Raw genomic sequence first — 19,961 nt, 5'->3', positions numbered from 1 at the left:
GACAGATTTGAGTATGCTGTATTGTATGATTTTTAGTAAATTATGGTTTTATGCTTTGACTCCGAAATTGATATAGTATTTAATAGATATCTAGAGGAGTTTTTCTGTAAAATTGCATGAAGTTTGGATGTGAATTGATAGTCCTTTTGTATTTTATAAGTGAAGTATATGTTGTTGGAATAAAACAGTGAACAGTAAGGGACATGCCTAACTTTGAGGATTTAATTCTAAAGTTAGGGTGAATGATTTGAGCTATAATTTATTATGCTCATCATTTGGTATGTCTGGATCATAGCTAAATTTTGTGTACCTTGGTTCAAGGTTTAGTCCTCAAAGGAGGGGTCCTAAACCATTCTGCTGTTTTTTCATGTTGTCATATGAGTGTATATGGTTATATGACCATGCTTAAAAGAGTTTATGTTTATGCATGCATTATTGACTTTATCTCAAGCACATTTTGAAATGAAGTTGACACCTCTGGAGATATGATATAAATATGAGAATTATGGTTTTTCTTTAGTTTGGTATATCATTTGTTGATATGTGCATAATATGTTTGTGGGAACCTCATTGAGGTGGGATTAGGATTTTCTTGATTTTAAGAAATAGGCTTTGAGATGAATGTGTAAATTTATGATAAAGAATAATTGATAGTAAGTAATAAGTTTTGACATTTGGTTTAGGTGTTACCTGTTCCCCAAGTCTAAGTTCCTTCGATTATAAGCTCTCGATCCCTTTACTTTTAGGTAAGGGATAAGTTATATGAGCATTTGGTAAGTCATGAGATTATTTTAAAGTGTATTATGCATTAAAAGATTTTTTATTAGAGATATGACATATAATCATGTTTTAGACAAAGATATATTCATGAGCTTTCGAAACGCTATGTATATGATTTAAACATATTAATGCTATTACTAATTCCACGAATATGATGTTTAAAGAAAAGAATGGAAATGCTATTATTATGAAATGTTATGCAAAATAAGAAATTTCAGTATGATGTATAAGTATGAAATGTTTTCGGGTTATATCCTCTGATGATCTGAACTCGACCAGTAGGGGTTAATTACTGGCTTTCCATGTAAAAATGTTATCTGTTTGACCATTTAAAGTAGAGGAAATGGGACTGCCCGTAACTCTAGGTCATTTAAAGTAGAGGAAATGAGGCTGCTTGTAACTCTAATCTGAATAAGGCCTTCTCCTCGATGTGTACGGACGGCGAGGAGGAATAAAACCTTGTGGGGATGTGTCATCAGGCCTCCCAAAGAGGACAATATCATACACACGAGGACACCCAAATGTGATGAGGCCTTCTCTGCACAGACTTATCAGATATGGATTAATCAATATGTTATGAATAACTATATTATGTTATTGATCTTGAGAGAATGATTTTGTTTAAATGTTTTATGAAAAGTTAAAAGCTCTTATGAAAAGAAGTTTCTGAGGAAAATAAAAGTTGTTCTTTGAAGATAAAAGTTTTTGAAATTTTGTTGTGCTTTAAAGATAAAGAATCTGATGAAAAGGTTTTAGTGTTCTGTAAAGATAAAACTTCTGATAAAAGTACAAGTTTATGTTAAAAAGTTATCAGATATCTGTTCTTCATGAAACGTTAAGTTTTATGACTATGAAAGTTATAATATTTTATGAAAAGAAATTTATAAAGAAAAGTTTTCTTATTCAGCAAGATGTTTATAGTTTAAGACAAAATTACCAATTATCTAATTTAAGTTAAAATGATTATTTTGTAATGAGAATACATATATATTGATTTTAAACAATCAATATTACATTTGGTGACTTTGTAATAAGTGAAAGAAATTGAATCCAAAAGGTTTTGGTAATATTATTTTGATAAGAAAATGGAGAACAATTATTTTCCTATGAATAGCGTATAAGTTATTATTATGAATAGTATAAAATACTATGCATGAAAATATGTTCTCTTATCTGCACATTTATAAAATGAAATGATTTGATTTACATGCATCCTTATTAAATTCTCATGTATCTTACCTTTACTGAGCTGTGTAGCTCACCCCTTCCACTCTTTCAGTCAACAGGTTTTATTTTAGAGCAGAGGGAGCCTTAGTCGAGTTTTGGAAGGAGCTGGTTTTAGTTTTATGTATATAGACCCTAAATTAGCAATTTGATGTTTAGACTTGTAGTATTGTGTATTTTAGGATCTAATGAAAGTGATGTACCTTAAAGTATTAAGAGATATATTATGTGAAATTGTGGATATTGAATAATGGGTGGATTATGTTATTCTTGAGTACAGTGTAGATGCTCTGAATATCAAGTAAAGAAAAAAAAAGTTATATAAAAAAGTAAAGAAATAAGGATGAAAAGAAAGAGGAAAGTTTTTGTTAAAAGTTTTAGTTGGTTCTTGTTAATACCAGGTTTAGGCTTGATATTAACATGCCGGTCATGGTCACAAATTCGGGTATCGGGTTTGGGACATAACACAAAAGCTTGTTCCCGGTTCGATTCTATTCATCGAATAGATGAAAACCTTATATAAATTTTTTCTAAGGACAAAAGCCTGTTTCCGGTTCAACTCTATTCACCGAACAAGTGGAAACCTAATACTAAAATTTTTTTTAAGGATAAAAGCCTGTTTTCGGTTCAACTCTATTCACCGAACAGGTGGAAACCTTATATCAATTTTCTCTAGGACAAATACCTATTCTCGGTTCGATCCCATTCACTGGGCAAGTGAAAGCCTTTTATCTATTCACTAACCAAAACTTGTGCTCAATTATGTTCTACTCCCTGAACAGGTAGAAAATGCTTATTTTCACCAAACAGATAACCTGATCCCTACCACACTCAAGGTATCTATTCTCAGTTAAGGTAAATCACCGACCGAGAGTGAATTTTAGTTTAACATCACAATTATTATAAATGAATGAATAAAGTATAGATGAAATAAGCTAATCGCAACACAAAAATTTTTCATAAGAGCAACCAAGATAGATGTCCTAATACCATGTTATAATAGCTAAGTAAACTAAAAGCAAGTTTGGAGCCAATGTTCAGTCGCCACATCCCGACAACAATGGGTAAATTCGAAATATAAGGAAACAAAGATTAAAAAGAAAATGAAGTTAAAAGTTTTCATGCTTGGGCGGTGGGGTTAGTTTCCATGTTGGTTTGGTTCGACTCATCTTCAATAGGCTGAGCGGCAGAAAAGGTCAGGACTTGGGTTTCCTCGGCATGCTGGGCACCGGACTCTGAGGGTAGCAGTGGGTCAGTTTGTAGCACGGCATCAAAGTTGTTGGTGACTTCAAGATTAAATGACTCCACATGGGAGTCAATTTTCTGCACCAGCTCTTCATGCTCAGAATGTCCTCCTCATCTTTGGCACCGGAAGGATTCTAAGTGGGGGGAAGAGGCTCTGGAAAGGGTATCTGCTCGGGATTCCTCAATAGAGAGTTAGCTGGCACCCCCATAGCTTGAAGGGCAGCCATCCATCTCTTCTTGAACCCGTGCTTCCGAGCTTGATAAACAATTGGCTCCATAGACCCCTCGGCATCTGCGAAACCCGTGTTGTGCCATTTGTCCTCACAGGCTTCAAGGGCTGCCTTTAGGTTTGCTATCTTGTTAACTTGGGTCAAGTTCAAACTTTCTACTTTTGCCAATTTGAGCTTCGTCCCGCCCAGCTTTACATCATTTCCATCAGCTTTTGCTTCGCCAGTACCCAAACCTTCTCAGCCTTCTAAGCCCTCTTCTCAGCAACTGTAGCAACTTTACCCTTGTCCTTTGCGGTGGCAATAACAACATCCTTTAAGGCCTTCTCTTGATCAGCATCCTCGACAGCCTCCTTTAATCGTTTGTCAATAACATAAGCCAGTTGCGTGGTCTGACAACATAATAATGACAAACATGAAAAGAAAGAAAGTACAAGTACATTTACACAATGAAGAAAAGATAGGATAGTGTATTAACGTTATGGTATGCTACTGCAATCAGTTAGCTAACGATCCATCAATTCTGCCTGAGAAGAAGTGCACGTCCTTAGGCAGGAGGAGACCCTATACCAAGCTTCGGGCAATTCACCTACCTTCGCCTTGCACCCAGGTTCTGACGCTGGCTGTCACAGGAAAGGGCTCATTTCCGAGTCTGAAGGTGGCTTGCTAGCCTACTTCTGGTCAAAATGAGGACGCCACATTAGACTTGACCTGGGCAGTTGGCCGAGCGTCACCAGTAGGTTCTCGGATTATAATCCCGCTAAACACTTGGGGAGGTGGGGTTCTCGATGGAGCATCACTCGAGACCCTGGGTGGTTGTTCGATGGTGCGTTGCCTTTTTCAAGAGCAACCAAGAGGAGGAGGAGGGGGAGTTGGGCTTCTTCCTTGGGGTTATTGTTGTTGCACTGTTGGATGGGCGCTGGGCAGAAAACGATCGATAGTCATTATTCGTCTGACCACCATTTCGTCCTCACTGTGATCTGGTTCTGCTCCTGAGGAATTTACTGACTTGGCTGCTGCTTGCTCGGCTGGTTGAACTTGGGCTTGAGCTTAAGGATCTTCAATAGGTCTATGGACGGCATGGTTTTGGGAAATTGTCTCTGCTAAAGTGTTTCTAAGAGGTACTAATGACTCCGCTCTAACTATAAGGGGCCAAAGTCTTGAGCTTTACCAATTGTTAGAAAGGGGGGAAGGAAATTGGGATGTCGTACGTCAATGTACAATAGTAGGGGCTGTTCACCAATAAAGCTTGGTTGAAGGACTGTCAGGTAGAATATACAGGATTGCAATCGAGTATGAGACGGGATGCTTGGAGTTGTCTGTCAAAATGCAAAAATATCTTTGACCTAAGCAAAAAATTAAGATCTCTCACGTGCATGACTCTAAGGTTCGGTTTAAACTAGTTAGTATATGTGTGAGTGAAATAAGTATGGGAAAAACATCAGATTTAAAACAATTACAAGTGTTAGGTATCGACCAACGTCACGTGGTGAAGTTGGGCAAGGGAGCTCATCGGCAAGCCAATTGCTGCTCACCTGAACAAATTCTCCCACCGACTGTTAGAATCGGGAAGGCATGATATGAGCCGTACCCGTACATACCAAACCTTTAAGTAATAGTTGGGCCTAATGTTATCACATAAACTATACATAAAGTTTATGTCTTGGTGGTTTAGTTGTAACCCGTATATTCAGTTTAATCTACTGACATAACTTACGACTCGGTAAAAATTGGGGGGAACTTGGTTGGGGTATAAACCATAAAACCTAAGAGTGCTGAGTATGGGAGGGTCTATAGGAAACCTAACCCCTCCCTCTAAAATAGCCATCAAAGGAAAAAATACTATGTTAGGATTAGAGCGTCTCTGGAGAGCAATATCACATTCATGATAGTAGGCAATATCAACATCTCCAGGAACATCATAGATTACTCTAAAATTAGTCAAAGATGCTTTGGAAGAAAGGAGATGAGAATAACCTATTCTTAAACTCTAGAGTGAAGAAAAAATTGAAAGAAAAGGAAAAGAGTAAAGAAACTTATTGTGGGCTTTAGGAATTGGTGATCTTGATTGGAGAATTTATGCACGGGAAGAGTATGCTCGACAGAGAGGAAGTTGAAGGAAAAAGGAAGTAAAAAGTAGTATGAAAATTGAGAAGAAACTATTTATATAGAGCTAAGGCATTTAATGAAAAGGGAGGCGGGAAAACCTTTCTGAATTCTTTTTGTAACTCCCACACGCGTGGCCTTGGTTCACAAACCATTAGGTTATGATTACGACTAGATATGTTAGCCTGGGATAACGCTCCTTTTGAGAAAGCATTAATAGTCATCTTGTTCATTTAATAGCTGACAGGTGGGCTTCCCCAAGAATCACTAGTGCCCATCAGATTGTCCTTGATTCGTTCCCAGTAGCTAGACACAAATCAAGGAGGGCTATTGTACGGGGTATAATCCTAGACCCATTGAACCTTGGGCCCTAGCCTTATGGTACAGTACATGATCCCATGCCTACTGGACCTTTGGCCTTGGTCCGAACACACTTAAAGGCCCAATCTGAGCCCAAATACCATAATGAGTCCATCTTGTCTTAAATGTATCAGAAGCAAGCCCATGCTGATCAATTATAACTTGATCAAGAATGTGCTTGCTTAGAACAACCTATGTTCTCGGCAGTCTGGTATTACCTTGGAGAATATTGCTGTTGAGTAGTCTTTTGGAAGCTGGAACCAGTTCCAATGCCATTACCACCGTTCCCAATAGAGCATATTCTTACCAGGAATAATTAGATTGGACCCCCCCACACGAGTGAGATCAGAAAGTAATCATAACGTCTCCACCCACCTCAAGCTATAAATAGGAGAATAGAATGAGAAGAAGGGGTTGGCAATTCTATGGAAAAGAGAAAGGAAGAAGCGAGGAGAAAGTTGATGCCACAACGAGAGTGAGTGAGAGTAACTTAGAGAAGAAAAGGGAGAGAATTTGTGAAAACGGAGAGGTGTCATTTGGTAGTCTAGTAAGGAATTACCCATAGTAAGAAACACAAAGTCCATAATACAAATAGATTGTGAGCGCAATTACTAGCCCTGTCCATCAAGGTAAATTTTGGGCACGCACATCTGTCTTTACAGTTTATACTTAATTCTCACTTGTCTAGTTTTTACTTGCCAAATCCCCTTTTCTAGAGGGGTTCCTTTCCTTATATAGTATTTTCTATTGCATCTCAGCCCTCCACCTACATGTCTCAAGGGAATAATTTGGATGTTTGTCCCATTAGGACCTTTTTAAAGGTGGTAGAGAGTGTTGTGAGCTGTGGAATCACTGTTTAGGAGTCTTTTCTTCATAAATGCGACCAACTCAGTAGGTGCAGAGTATTTAATGTGGAGGTGATGGTTACCTTCTACAGATATTTCCTCTCTTCTCTATTTGCACTTCTCTAATGTCTTCCATGGTGTCTTGCTTGAGGGTGTAGGTGGACAGCTAGGGCATCTCGAGGTGCTATCGTTCCTTGGACTCCTCGGGCAATGGGTCCTCCCGTATCTCGTCCTTGGACCTCTGCTTGCATATTTAGCCTGAACTAGCGTCATCTTCATGTTTGACTTCCTTGGACTCTGTCTACATGTCAAGCTTTGATTGGTGCTTGAATGGGCCTTTGCCTTTTCTTGAACTGGACTTATGGGCTTCATTTTTTGTTTGGATCCCTCCCTCCCACAAAAACTTACAGATAGTGTAAGGTATGTGTGGGTCAATAGACTGGGAGTCGAATAATTGATCGACACAAATAATTTATGATATATGGGTTGAAAGTCTATAATAGGAGAACTAAAAAGCTTATCAGACGACAAAACGCTGAAGTATGATAAGACCAATTAATAGGAATCTGCTTTTATTATATTCTTTGGACTAAATGCGAATGTGACTCTTGTTGGATTTAGGTGCCATCTTCTTTAGTTCATCGGTCATGTTCCCATCATACCGCAATTCTTCCTTGGCTCATTTCATATTGTCGGGTAAGTTGAGGTTGGCATCTCATTATCCCGGCACTGGTTTGCAGAAAATAATATTGTTGGGCTAGAATTTCATGTTTTTAAGTGGGCTCGAACCTTATTTCTCTTACAATGTCTAGATGGTCCATCTCATCAGTACCTTGGGCTAGGCCTGTCACCCTGTTCCCTTCTCTTTCTTCATGGGCCAAGGGCCTATGAGCTATATGCATAGAAAAACAACCACCCACCCCGGGTTTTTTTTTTTTGATGGAACACCCCAAGGTATTTTGCCATTGTACTAAACTGTGAGATCCAAAATTAGTGTTCTAAACCAATACTTCCACCAAATCGATGAAGAAGAATAGTAGTGTAGTGGGGTTGGCAAATTTCAGATAGCCGGCTATAGAACCGGAGACGCTGATTATCAGGAATTGATGGTCGTTAATTAGATAAGTCAAAAAAAGAAAAAAAGAAAAAAAGGAACGGGTGAAACATGAGAAAAAAAAAGGCTGTGAGCTGTGACTTGTCAGATCAAGCGGCGGGGGGTACTGATGGGAACAAGTTGCAGAAAAAGATAAACGAAAACGGTACATGAAACGTTTCACTAAGATGAAAACGTAGACACACATGTACCCGATCCTCTCCAACTTAGCCTAAAAAACCAAACCAAACCAAACAAAACTAACCTATCCAATTATCCAACCCAAACAATCCAACTAAAAATCTACATTAACCTTCTTCACCTCTTCCACGTGCGTTTCTTTTCTCGCTCGATCTTTCCCTATACTCGAGTCTAGTTGCACGTTATCACCACATATGATATGAACCCATTCCTTCCCACACAAATCAAAAACCAAATTCTTTAATTTTGTTTGAAGGAAATGATGGGCTCGGAGAACGAGGGCTTCGAAGAAGCCCATCTCTACGCTTCCAGAGAAGAAATGGAAAATCTCGTGCTCGACGACCCTTTGAATAACAACGGCAACGGCAACGACGATAACAATAACAACAATAACAACAGCAATAGCAGCATCAACGGCAAGTCGTATTCCGCTTACCGCAGCGCCATGTCGTCGCTCTCCGATACGCACCACCCTCTCTCTTCGCCGATCCTCGTTACTTCGGCGGAGTCCGATCCCTTGCTATCGCCTCCGCGGTTTCGCGATCTCCGAAACCCTAACGCCCCCGAGAGCTCCTACATCGAGCCGCCCGCTTACTCCGACGTGATTTTCTGTCCCTTCGAAGGGGATAATGTCAGCGACGTCAACGGCGTGGAAAGCCCTAGCCGGAATTCGGATTTTTCCGGCAGGTATTCGAGATCGCCGTCTTCGTCGTCGTCGTCGTCGAGTTCGGAGTATTTGAAAATCACGGTGTCGAATCCGCAGAAAGAGCAGGAGAATTCGAATTCGATCGTGCCGGGCGGGAATACGTACGTGACGTATCTGATCTCGACGAGAACGAACATTTCGGATTTCGGAGGATCCGAATTCGGCGTCCGGAGACGGTTTCGCGACGTGGTGACGTTGTCGGATCGGTTATCGGAGTCGTACCGAGGGCTGTTCATACCGCCCCGGCCGGACAAGAGTGTGGTGGAGAGCCAGGTGATGCAGAAACAGGAATTCGTGGAGCAGAGGAGGGTGGCATTGGAGAAGTACCTCCGGAGACTCGCGGCGCATCCGATGATCAGGAGAAGCGATGAGCTGAAGGTGTTTTTACAGGTTCAGGGGAAGCTGCCATTGCCGACGACGACTGATGTGGCTTCGAGGATGCTCGATGGGGCGGTGAAGCTGCCGAAGCAGTTGATGGGGGAGAGCACCGTATTGGCGCCGCACGAGGTGGTGCAGCCGGCTAAAGGAGGGAGGGACTTGTTGAGGTTGTTCAAGGAGTTGAAGCAATCCATGGCCAATGATTGGATTGGCTCGAAACCAGCTGTGGTAGAGGAAGACAAGGAGTTCTTGGAAAAGAAAGAGAGAGTGAATGATCTGGAGCTACAACTCAGCAATGCTTCACAGCAGGTTATATGCATCTTAAGCTCATTATGGATTTTTTGGTAGCATTCAAATCTAGTTTTAGGAATATGAATCTATGTATTAAACTAGAGTTATTATTGGATTGATTTGGTATGGTATTTTATGTCATTTATGTATGGTATGGTAATATCTGCACGTCTTGCGAATTTATGCAAATTTGTATTTATGTATAATTTATGAATCACCTGTTCTGGACCCGCAAAAGGTGGGAGCTTTGTGCACTGCGACTTTTTATTTATTTATTTATGTATGTGATTGTTGGGTTGTTTTCTCATGTTGTGAATGAATTATATATTAGGCTGAAGCACTTGTCAAGGCTCAGCAAGATATGGGAGAGACACTGGGTGAATTGGGGTTAGCATTTATTAAGCTGACGAAATTTGAGAATGAGGAGGCAGTGTTCAACTCTCAAAGAGTGCGGGCCGCTGACATGAAAGGTTTCGCAACTGCTGCTGTCAAAGCAAGCAGATTCTACCGGGAGTTAAATGCTCAGACTGTCAAGCATTTGGTAAATTGCAAAACCTTTGTACTAGAAGATGATTCAAAGTATGACGACTGTGTTAAATTGTCCTTATAAGTTATTTTGACGAAAAGCTTGGCAATTGATTAAGAAGCTGTCCTTAGTGATTGTATTAGTCCAAGCCATCTGTTAAATTTATGAGTAGTAATAAACTTTTCTGTTTAGGGTCTTTTGCTCAATAGGAAGTCTTCCACTGTTTTAAGGATATTTGTTTTTACATATTGCAGGATATGCTTCACGAATATCTAGGATTAATGTTAGCTGTCCACAATGCATTCACAGATAGGTCAAGTGCGTTACTCACGGTGCAGACTCTTCTATCAGATTTATCTTCATTGGAATCAAAGGCTGAAAAACTTGAAGCTGCATCATCTAAGATATTTGGTGGTGACAAATCAAGGGTTCGGAAGATAGATGAGTTAAAGGATACAATAAGAGTCACTGAGGATGCTAAAAACGTTGCAATTAGAGAATATGAGCGGATCAAGGTATCAATCTATCATGAAATGTTTTTCAACATATCTTGATTGTGGCTAATCTCTTTGACTTGGTGGAATTTATGAATATCTTCATTTTTACTCCTATTCTATACATTCAGTAGATCTTGTTTTAGGCTTTCTGACCTGACATTTTGAATTCTAATGCATCCATCAACTACTTTTTAGTATTTCCTATTCCTAACAAGGGAAATTAGTCTTGTGGTATTTTATATCGTGCTTGCATAAATCCAATGCTAAACTTGTTGAAAGTGGAAGCACTTCATAAAAGATGGTAACTAATAGGTTATTTTATCTTTTCTATTATTGGCCGTGAAAAGTATGATGGCCGATAGATAGTAAGGTGACGTAGGACAAGGGGGAACAACAAAATCGGATTTAGGACACCAGAGGCAGATCTGGTATGGCTTGGGTTTTGAAGAATTAGGTTAGGTTTTGGTGGGGAATAGGCTAGAAAATAATAGGGATTATAGGGTTTACAAAGGGGACAAGGATTAGTGGGGTTTTGGAATGAAAACAAAGGTGAAAATCAAGATTTGGGTTGATGTGAACAGTAACCGTGAATAGTAAAATTAAAGAAAATAGATAAATTCTAGGAATCACACCTAGACTTCCTAAGCATCACACCTAGGGTTTCTTGGCATCACACCTCGGAGAAGGTTGCATCACACAAACCATAAAAGAAAGCTTCATAGCTCTTAAATTCTGAAAACATTCATTATTAACCAACTCAATAGAAAATACAACTCTTTAAATGGAAAACTAATACCTAATCCTAGTTCAACTAGGATTTCTTAAAACCCTAATAAGACTTGGACTTGGACTCGGGCTTTTACTACTAAGCCCAACTAAATAACCAAACTTAAAATAAAACTAAAGTAAGACCCAATAGACTATAAGCACAGCCCATTCCAGAATATTAAGAAATTACATAATTGCCCTTGATACATAAAAATCAAATAAAATATAATAAATCCTTCTCGCTACCTCCTGCATCATAAGGTCTCTTTCATTTGAGTAGGTTACATGGTGCTAGTTGATGAGTCGCTTAACCTTAAAGTTGTGGAGATATTCCTTGAAGAAATATCAGAATCAGTGAAATTAATATAACAAATTGGGCACGGGTTATACTTCGTCCATAAGTTCTGAAGGACATTTATCATATGCTACCTTAGCTAGATCATCCAATATGGTTGTTGAAATGATAGTCAAGACATTAGGGGAGAGGAACAATCCTTATTTTTCAGATAATTATTATGGTGTCTCTATACATGTGTTGTGCCATAAGTTCCACAGTTATTGTCTGGTTATTGTTTTAATTTTCTAATTAATAACCCATTTTTTCATTGCATTTCACTTGACCAATGATGTAAAGTGCAGCCAGACTTTAGCAAATTGCACTTGCATATGGCTACTGTTTAGTCTTGTTAACCATGACCAATAAAATTTTCAAGCTATGGCAAACAGACATGCATCTGATCTGGAGGCCTGGCTCTCTTGCATCCTGTTTTACTAATTTCTAGCTAGGATTGAACTGTACCAAGATTGATTTTTACTATTTCTTTCTGGATGTAAGTTGTTAGTTTGTTGTCAGGATGAAAGAATTTGGTTTTGGAAGCTTTAAGTTCTGTCATGGATTATCCAGTTGTATCTTGTCACTGTGATTTCGCATGGTCATATAATTCCAAATAAGGAAGTGAATCTAATTACAGATGTGTTGAAAAGTTATGAGATTATGAAATCATGCAACGGGAACTCTTTATTTCACTTCTGTATGTCTTTTCATCTTGTTTTGATCCATTGTTCACTTATTGGCATATGGGTTATTTCAAATTCAGCGGTGTCCTAAAATATATCCTTTATTTGGTTAATATTGGATATCCTTTTTCCAAATGTGTTCTAAATCTCTATCTTTAGTTGCCTTCCCATTTTGAATCACATGATCTTGATATTGACCACATTCATGTTTTTCCGTTGTTGATTAAATCATTTCCATGGCTTAATAATTATATAATGCACTTTATCAAAAAATAATTATATAAATGCAGGAAAACAACAGGACTGAACTTGAAAGGCTTGACAGAGAGAGAAAGGCTGACTTCTTGACTATGTTGAAGGGGTTTGTGCTCAATCAGGTAAATTAATTTTCTTACTGTACATGTAGGATGATTGAGCTATATGGGAACATGTTGTCTTTTTCTTGGATGAATGAGTGATTTCATTTCCATAGAAGAATAATAAAACAATGAACTACAACCACCAAGACCTAGCAGCATTCAGCCTCAAATTACTAACCTAATACATCTGCAATAATAATACTTACGTAGGACATATTGTCTCCTTGATCATAACCCCCCCCCCCCCCCCCACAAAAAAAATAAAACCCCAATTATGATTACTATGTGGATTAGGTTTGTTCTTGCTGGAATTCATCTGGATTGTTTAGGCAGGAAGATGACGGGCTCTGTTAAGAGAAATTTAAGCCGGTTTTTGGAAAAAAATGTCTCTTTTTTTTTGTTTTCCTATTCATTTGACCATTTTCTTTCAAAAATGTTTAATTTCATAGCTAGTAACCAGTGGCATGTAAGCGGAGACTCCTTGATACATTTAGCTTCTGATTAGAGCTTGGGAAGCTTGAGTAAATCACAAGAACTCTATTTTTTTCTTTTTTGATGAAGAGGTGTTCTGCTTATGGTCATGGGGATAGGTTTCATGGATGTTTTAATTTATGGACCTTTTTGACCAAATGCTGTGTGTTCTGTATTTTAGTCGAGGGTTAGGAAATCCAAATGAGAGTCCAACAAGAGGTGCCCTGGGACGTGAAGCATGTGCATTGCTTCATAGTTGGATACTTTAGTATCAAGATATGTTTGAAAGAGAAGCTTTTATGGAGGGAGCATATCAATGAAGTTTCCTCAAAAATCAAGAGAGTGATTTAGCGCGCAGATTCTAGGACAGAATTTTTATTTAGATTCTGTTTATAGGGATTGAATGAGAGATAATTGTTTGAAAATAGATAAAATATCTTATAGATTTAAAGAAGCTATCTGGTGAGTCTAAGAGCTGGATTGCATATATGTTGGTGACTGACTGGGTATGCATACAGACACACCACAGCATAGTTGGTAATATATGATATGGAATATATACGGTAGTAAATCTATATGTGTTTTATTAAGTTCAAGGTTTTAAAAATATTCTAAAAATGAGAAAAAGTCCTGGGACAGGATGAAATCCCCATTGAAGTTTTGAAGTGCTTGGGTGATGTGGGTGTATGTTGGTTGACAAACATTTTCAATAAGATTTTAAGTGTTAACAAAATGCCTAGTGAGCTGAGGAGAAGTACTCTAATACATATATGCAAGAACAAGGGAGATATTCAAAACTGTACAGTTATTGTGGAATTAAATCTATGGAGTCACTCTATGAAACATTGAGAGAGAATAATTGAACATAGGTTAAGACACGAAACAATAATATTTAAGAATCAATTTGATTTTATTCTAGAGTGATCTACCATGGAATCTATTTTGTGCTTAGATGCCTAATGAAAAAATATAGAGAGGCCCGTGAAGATCTTCATATGCTTTTTATTGACCTTGAGAAAGCATGTGATAGGGAACCTAGAGAGCTTATGTGGTAAGTTTTAGAATAGAAAAGAATTCCTCAAAGTATATTAAGTTGATTGAGTATATGTACAGTGAAGTTTTAACTAGTGTGAAAACAAGTGGTGGCATTGCAAGTCAATTTTCTATTACTATAGGTTTCCATCAAGGATCAACATTAGGGCCATATCTCTTTATACTAGTGATGGATGGGCTCATTCAAGAGAAGTCCCTTGGTGTATGCTTTTTGCATATGATGTAGTGTTAGTGGATGAAACTAGACATGGAATTAGTATCAAGTTAGAAATCTGGTGAGGCGCTTTAGAATCTAAATATGGTTAAGTAGGACTAAAATAGAGTACATGGAATGTAAGTTTAGTAAAAGTAGAAACAAAGATGAAGGGGTTGTAAAACTTGATAGTTAAAAGATATTAAAGAGTGAGAGCTTTCGATATCTTGGATTAATAAGTCATAAAGATGGAGAGATTGAAGAGTATGTGAATCATAGGATGAGAGTAGGCTGGTTGAAGTGGAGAAATGCATCAAGAGTATTGTATGATGTTGAATGTTGGATTGTTAAGAAGTAACATATTCATAAAATGAATGTAATTGAGATGAGAATGTTAAGATGGAAAAGTGGAAATGCAAGGAAAGATATAATTTGAAATGAGAAAATTCACTTAAAGGAAATGGAGACCCCTATTGATGAAAAGGCAAGGAAAAGTTGTATGAGATTGTTGATCATGTTCAAAGGGGAGCAATTAATTTAATGCAGTAATGGGAAAGAGTGAGTTGATTCAATTTGAGAGGATGAACAAAGGTAGAGGAAGACCGAAAATAACATTAATAGAAGTAAAAAAAAAACAGATACTTGTAATAAAGAAAAAAAAGGACATGCTTATAAAAAAAGAAAGAAAGTAAAAGGACATGTCAATTAAGAAAGTAATAAAAAAAATATAATAAAATGATGGAAAAGAATACATGTAGCTAACTGTCCCAAAATTTTGGGATTAAGACTTGGTTGTTGTTATTGAAGGTAAATCTCATGGGCTAACTTATATTCTGTTCAGAAAATGATTGTTATATTGCACTCAGAATATAGTTTTTGCTTTTCTGGGGCAGAATGGTCAGGGTGGTTCTCACTTTTTTTGATAAACATTCCATACCATTAAACAGCCAAAGAAATAGAATTTACAAGCAGCATGTCTCTTTTCCAAGCATCCCACACATCAGGGGGTAGGGAGTAATTATTACACTTGAGAACAGGAGAAAGGGGAGAAACAGCCTTAGCTAGAGCATGAGCTACAGCATTACATTCACTCTTTACCCAACATAAACAACAATTAGCAAAATAGGCTTTGAGCTCAATAGCATTGTCCAACAAGGTTTTTGCGTTCCAGTGACAGTTCTGGACATCCCCATTAATTGCATCAAAACATAGCTTTGCATCTCCTTCAATCACAATATCTTGGAATTTTTCCTCCATGGCAAGATTTAGAGCCCATACAATGGCAGCTGCTTCTGCTTCAATTAGTTCACATTTTGGGAGTGTCCTAGCCCAAGCTTTGACAACACCACTAGCCTCATTTCTTGCCATAACTGCTATGGAAGTACTGACCTGGGACACAGCTGAATCTACATTTAACTTAATAAAACCAGTTGGTGGTTTTTTCCAGCGCAACTGTCTTTCACAATTACTGACCTCCTTGCATCCTACATCCCCAACAGCTTCAGCAACTCTGACCTCCAATGAGCTAATGATTTTGGCAAGATTCACCTCCTGGACATTATTGTGAAATACCTCATTTCTCAAAAACCATATAACTTCTAAGGTGTGGGCTATTTTAAGTGAGATGCGGTCATTTGGATGGGAGTGCCCAGTATGTGGAGTCAAGGTTTGGGGTTTTAGGACAGTTTATAATATCTTCAGGGCTATTGATTTGAGTTTGTCAGTTCTAAGACTCCAGTTACAGCCAAACCAAATAGCTCTAGATACTTTGCAGGTGAAAGAACAGATGCTGGGCTGTTTCAGTGCTCTTCTTACAGAGAACACAATCAGTGTCAGCAATACCTAATCTATGGTGTAGATTTTCCTTTGTAGGCAACACATGGACTCCAATTCTCCGTAAAAACATTTTTAACCTCTCTTGAATTTTTAGATTCCAAATACCCTGCCAATTTTTTTAACATGATACTTGTGCTCTGTGGTTGATCTTGACACAATCTGTAGGCTGATTTGACAGAGAAGCAGCCCTTATGACCCTTAATCCACATTAAACTATCTCGCCTTGGCCTAATGGGGATTTGGATTCTTTTGATAGCTTCAATGGACTCATCATCAAATAGCTCCATCAGCCTATTCTCACACCAGGATTTGGTTAAAGGGTTGATAAGGCTTGAGACCATAATGGGAACTTGGATAATTGAGTCATCTTTAGGTCTGGGTTCGAAGTCTTCAAACCAAGGAACCCAAGGATCTAGCCAAATATTAATGGACTGACGGTCACCAACGATGAAGCAAGCACCCTTGACTATGATTTTTTTTTTGTTGCATTCTCAATACCTTTCCAAACTTTAGATACACTCTTGGGAGGTTCCTTTCTTAGCCAATCCTGCCCTACTTTGTTTTTACTTCTCAAAACCTTCATACACAGGCTATCACTTTTAGATGCAACCATCTATACCAATTTGGCAATGAGGGTAGAGTTGAAATTCTTTGTTTTTCTAAAACCCAAGCCTTCCTTCTTCTTCGGTTGACACAGATTTTCCCAGCCTTCTACACTAAGGCTGTGTTTGTTTCACATGAAAACTGGTTTAGGAAAGTATTTTACACCCTTGTGTGTGTTTGGCACCAACTGAAAATATGGTCAAACTGAAAATGTTTTACACTTTGACCTTAAAATACCCCTTCTCACCCCGTAAAACCATTTCATTAGTTGTTTTACCTTCAAACCACATTTTACAGACTGAAAAAGTGGGGAGAGAGAGAGAGAGAGAGAGAAACCAGATTGAGCTCGTTCTCGACACATCGATCTCGTTCTCCCTCTTGCTTAACGTTGCCGATCTGGCCGCCACCCCAAACCCACTCGATCTGGCTACCGCCGTCCTCCATCCACTTCGATCTCTCTCTTTCCTGATCTATCTCTCTTTCCCTCAATCTATCACTCTTTCTCCCTTAGATCTCACTCTTTCTTCCTCTTGCTCAATGTTTTTATTTTGATTTTTGGTTGTGTTAAAGTGTATATTTTGAAATTTTCTGTTATAAAATTTGTTTGGAAACTGAGAAAATGGTTGAGAAAATGTGAAAAATTTGTAGGAAAATAGCATTTTCAGAATGTTACCAAACATGGGAAACAGTTTTCCGGACTATTTTCCGTTGCAGAACCAAACATCCGGATTTCATTTTCCCCTGCATTCATTTTACACTCGGAATTTGATTTACATAGAGCCAAACGCAGCCTAAGTATCTAGAGTTGTTCTTATATGGGTTCTGGTTTTCACTTAGTGAAGCGACGTCTGACTTATTTTCGTGCTACTGCTACTGGAACCATTTTGTTGAGGGTGGTTCATTTTTCTGACTTGTGTTATATTAGGTTAAAATAATGCATTTTCTCTAATGCCTCTAGTACTGGCTTGTCACATGCAATGTATATTTACTTTTTATTTAAAATCTTTGTCCCAACTCCTTATGTACAAGTCTTTATTGTGAATTTTATAGGTTGGATATGCTGAGAAAATTTCCAACGTGTGGGCAAAGGTTGCGGAGGAGACTAGTCGGTATGAAAAGGAGAGCTCTTGAGCTGCGTGGCTGTAAATTCAAATCTTCAGTTTTTTTTTGGTTCTCTTTTCTTTATATTTATTGATGTCCAATTTCAGGAAATAGCATTACATTCAGAGCAATAAAGAAAAAGGAGCATTTGGTAGGTTAAAAAATTTGATTTCCCTCAAGTTGAAGTTGTAACTGTTTTAGAGAGGTTGTAAACACGCCTTGAAACTTTAGATTTCGCGTTGTAAATTGCTTGTTACCTCCTTTTTTTTTTTTTTTTTTTTTTTTTTGAGAAACAATTGCTTGTTACCTATGTTAAGGTAACTCTTTTGAGTTGATGATATTGCATATTGGGATCACATTGCGACCATTAATCATGATAGCCTTTTTTGGGTGGCTACTCTCCCCTTCTCTCTCTTTTCAATGTTCATTCATGTTCCTTTTGGTCTGAAGACATTATGGATGCCCAATTTTTGTTTTTGAATCTGATATTTGGTTGGATAATTGTACTTATCCAAAAGGGGATTTGATATTGGTTACTCTCAATAATCATATGATATTTTGGCATAATTAATTTAAAACGTGCCTTTTTAAAAAATCACCCATTTCAATAATGTTTGAAAAAAAAAAAAAGATAAAAAAAAGCAAATTGGAAAAAAATCTTTAATCATTCATTTATGATCCTCCATAATACAAGCTCTTCTCTCTATCCAAATATTTAATTTGATCTCTTACTGCATGGATAAAAAAATCCAGAAGACTTTACTACAACAACAACCTGTAATAACAGTATGGGATCTAAAATTTAGCACAATAACAAATTTGTATTCAAATTCAAAAAAAAAAAAAAAAAAAAACTTCTCAAGAAATAAAACAATTACCCAAGTGCTAAAAAAAGAAAAAAGAAAAAGAAAAAGAAAAAAAGGACTCTTTAAAGTTCAATTCATGCCGCGTGTAGTAGATCTGGATCTGATCTAAAACATTAACGCAGATCTGGGCGTTCAAACGCGCGACATCATATTAGGTCCCCCAGCTGCAGCAGCTGCGGCGGCGGAGGAGGCAGCGCCACCAATGAACGAGAAGAGGCCAGGACCACCCGACGTTTCTTGTTCGTCGAGAAACAGATCCTCAGGAAGCCTAAACGAGCCGTGAGCACACACGATCCCCATCCCAACCATCCCGGCCGTTATGAGCAACGACCCCACGCTCGTGAGAAAGATCACGATCACCGTGACCGTTATCAAGCAGATGAGAGTTTCGAAGTCCGAGAACGTGCGGCCCATGATGACGAGGGGCTGATCGGACGGCCGGAAAGAGTAGAGGAAGAGCCAGGCTGCGAGGAGGGAGAGGAGGATTACGAGGGTGAAAGGGTGGGAGAGGAGTGAGACCGCGACTACGAGCGCGAGTAGAGTCAGGTAGTTCACGCGGAAGTAGGAGAAGTTCTTGCGTACTCGCGACGCGGCTTCGGTGAGCGACTCCGGTCTCGAAAACGCGGTGCGGTCCACGAGCTCCATCCAAGGCCGGCGGTTCGAGAGCGCCTGGCGCGTGTAGCCAAGGAGGCGCGTGAGGAAGGTTCTGACTTTGAGGTACGGCGATGGCGATGATGATGATGATGATGATGTTGTCGTAGTGGACGGTTGCGATTCGCCGGTTGATTGGGGATTTGAGATTGGAAGTACGGCTGGAGAGGCCATTGATAATAGAGGTAAGTAATAACTAATTTTATGTGGTGGTAATAAAAGCCTTTCTTTCACTTTTAAGAGGCTCGAACTTGGCTGAGCCAACGAGGAAGAGAAAGAATTAAAGTGCGGTGTGTTTTTATTTGCTGTGTATAGAAAAAACGGAATTGCAAGGGAGTTTTTGGGAGTTGTGAGACGTCAGATATGGGATGGACGGTGTTGATTGGATTTACGATTTTGAGAGATTGATGAGCCGTTTGTTTTAAATTGAGATCCAAAGATTCCTTTGCTTGTTTCATCACTTACTCTAACATGGGCCACGCTGTAAGAGACGAAATGAATGGAGAGGATCATGAGGCGCCGCGCAGGCGCGCAGCATCCCTCCAATAACGAGTTTTTACTTTT

General features: G+C 38.6%; 3 protein-coding genes across 4 annotated transcripts; 1 reads left to right on the top strand and 2 right to left on the bottom strand.

The window, feature by feature from the left end:
• The first annotated feature begins 8,125 nt into the window (after positions 1–8,125).
• On the top strand, positions 8,126–18,294 carry LOC115984963 (sorting nexin 2B-like). 2 transcript variants are annotated; one of them, XM_031107952.1, is made up of 6 exons: positions 8,126–9,474; positions 9,788–9,997; positions 10,237–10,497; positions 12,555–12,641; positions 17,830–17,888; positions 17,988–18,294. In XM_031107952.1, the coding sequence occupies exons 1-6, from the start codon at positions 8,341–8,343 to the stop codon at positions 17,992–17,994; spliced, it is 1,758 nt and encodes a 585-aa protein (XP_030963812.1). In that variant the 5' UTR covers positions 8,126–8,340; the 3' UTR covers positions 17,995–18,294. The 2 variants fall into 2 exon arrangements, with proteins under 2 accessions (XP_030963812.1, XP_030963804.1); XM_031107944.1 differs by having other exon boundaries at positions 8,128–9,474; positions 17,830–18,294.
• LOC115984990 lies at positions 15,085–17,291 on the bottom strand. The gene has a single exon (XM_031107967.1). The coding sequence runs from the start codon at positions 15,706–15,708 to the stop codon at positions 15,280–15,282; it is 429 nt and encodes a 142-aa protein (XP_030963827.1). The 5' UTR covers positions 15,709–17,291; the 3' UTR covers positions 15,085–15,279.
• A 232-nt stretch (positions 18,295–18,526) lies between the features above and the next one.
• LOC115984980 (PRA1 family protein B2-like) lies at positions 18,527–19,961 on the bottom strand. Its single transcript, XM_031107959.1, has one exon. The coding sequence runs from the start codon at positions 19,569–19,571 to the stop codon at positions 18,879–18,881; it is 693 nt and encodes a 230-aa protein (XP_030963819.1). The 5' UTR covers positions 19,572–19,961; the 3' UTR covers positions 18,527–18,878.

This window comes from Quercus lobata, chromosome 1 (assembly GCF_001633185.2).
Source record: "Quercus lobata isolate SW786 chromosome 1, ValleyOak3.0 Primary Assembly, whole genome shotgun sequence".
Taxonomy (NCBI): domain Eukaryota; kingdom Viridiplantae; phylum Streptophyta; class Magnoliopsida; order Fagales; family Fagaceae; genus Quercus; species Quercus lobata.
Note: the sequence above shows the minus strand (reverse complement) of the source record. Positions and strands in the feature narration are given on the sequence as shown.

Bases quoted from the DNA above. Each gene is read 5' to 3' on its own strand.
- LOC115984963 (XM_031107944.1), top strand. From the start codon at position 8,341: ATGATGGGCTCGGAGAACGAGGGCTTCGAAGAAGCCCATCTCTACGCT. The intron at 9,475-9,787 runs GTTATATGCATC...ATTATATATTAG, and splicing joins TCAGCAATGCTTCACAGCAG to GCTGAAGCACTTGTCAAGGC. The intron at 10,498-12,554 runs GTATCAATCTAT...ATATAAATGCAG, and splicing joins GAGAATATGAGCGGATCAAG to GAAAACAACAGGACTGAACT.
- LOC115984990 (XM_031107967.1), bottom strand. From the start codon at position 15,708: ATGGCAAGAAATGAGGCTAGTGGTGTTGTCAAAGCTTGGGCTAGGACA.
- LOC115984980 (XM_031107959.1), bottom strand. From the start codon at position 19,571: ATGGCCTCTCCAGCCGTACTTCCAATCTCAAATCCCCAATCAACCGGC.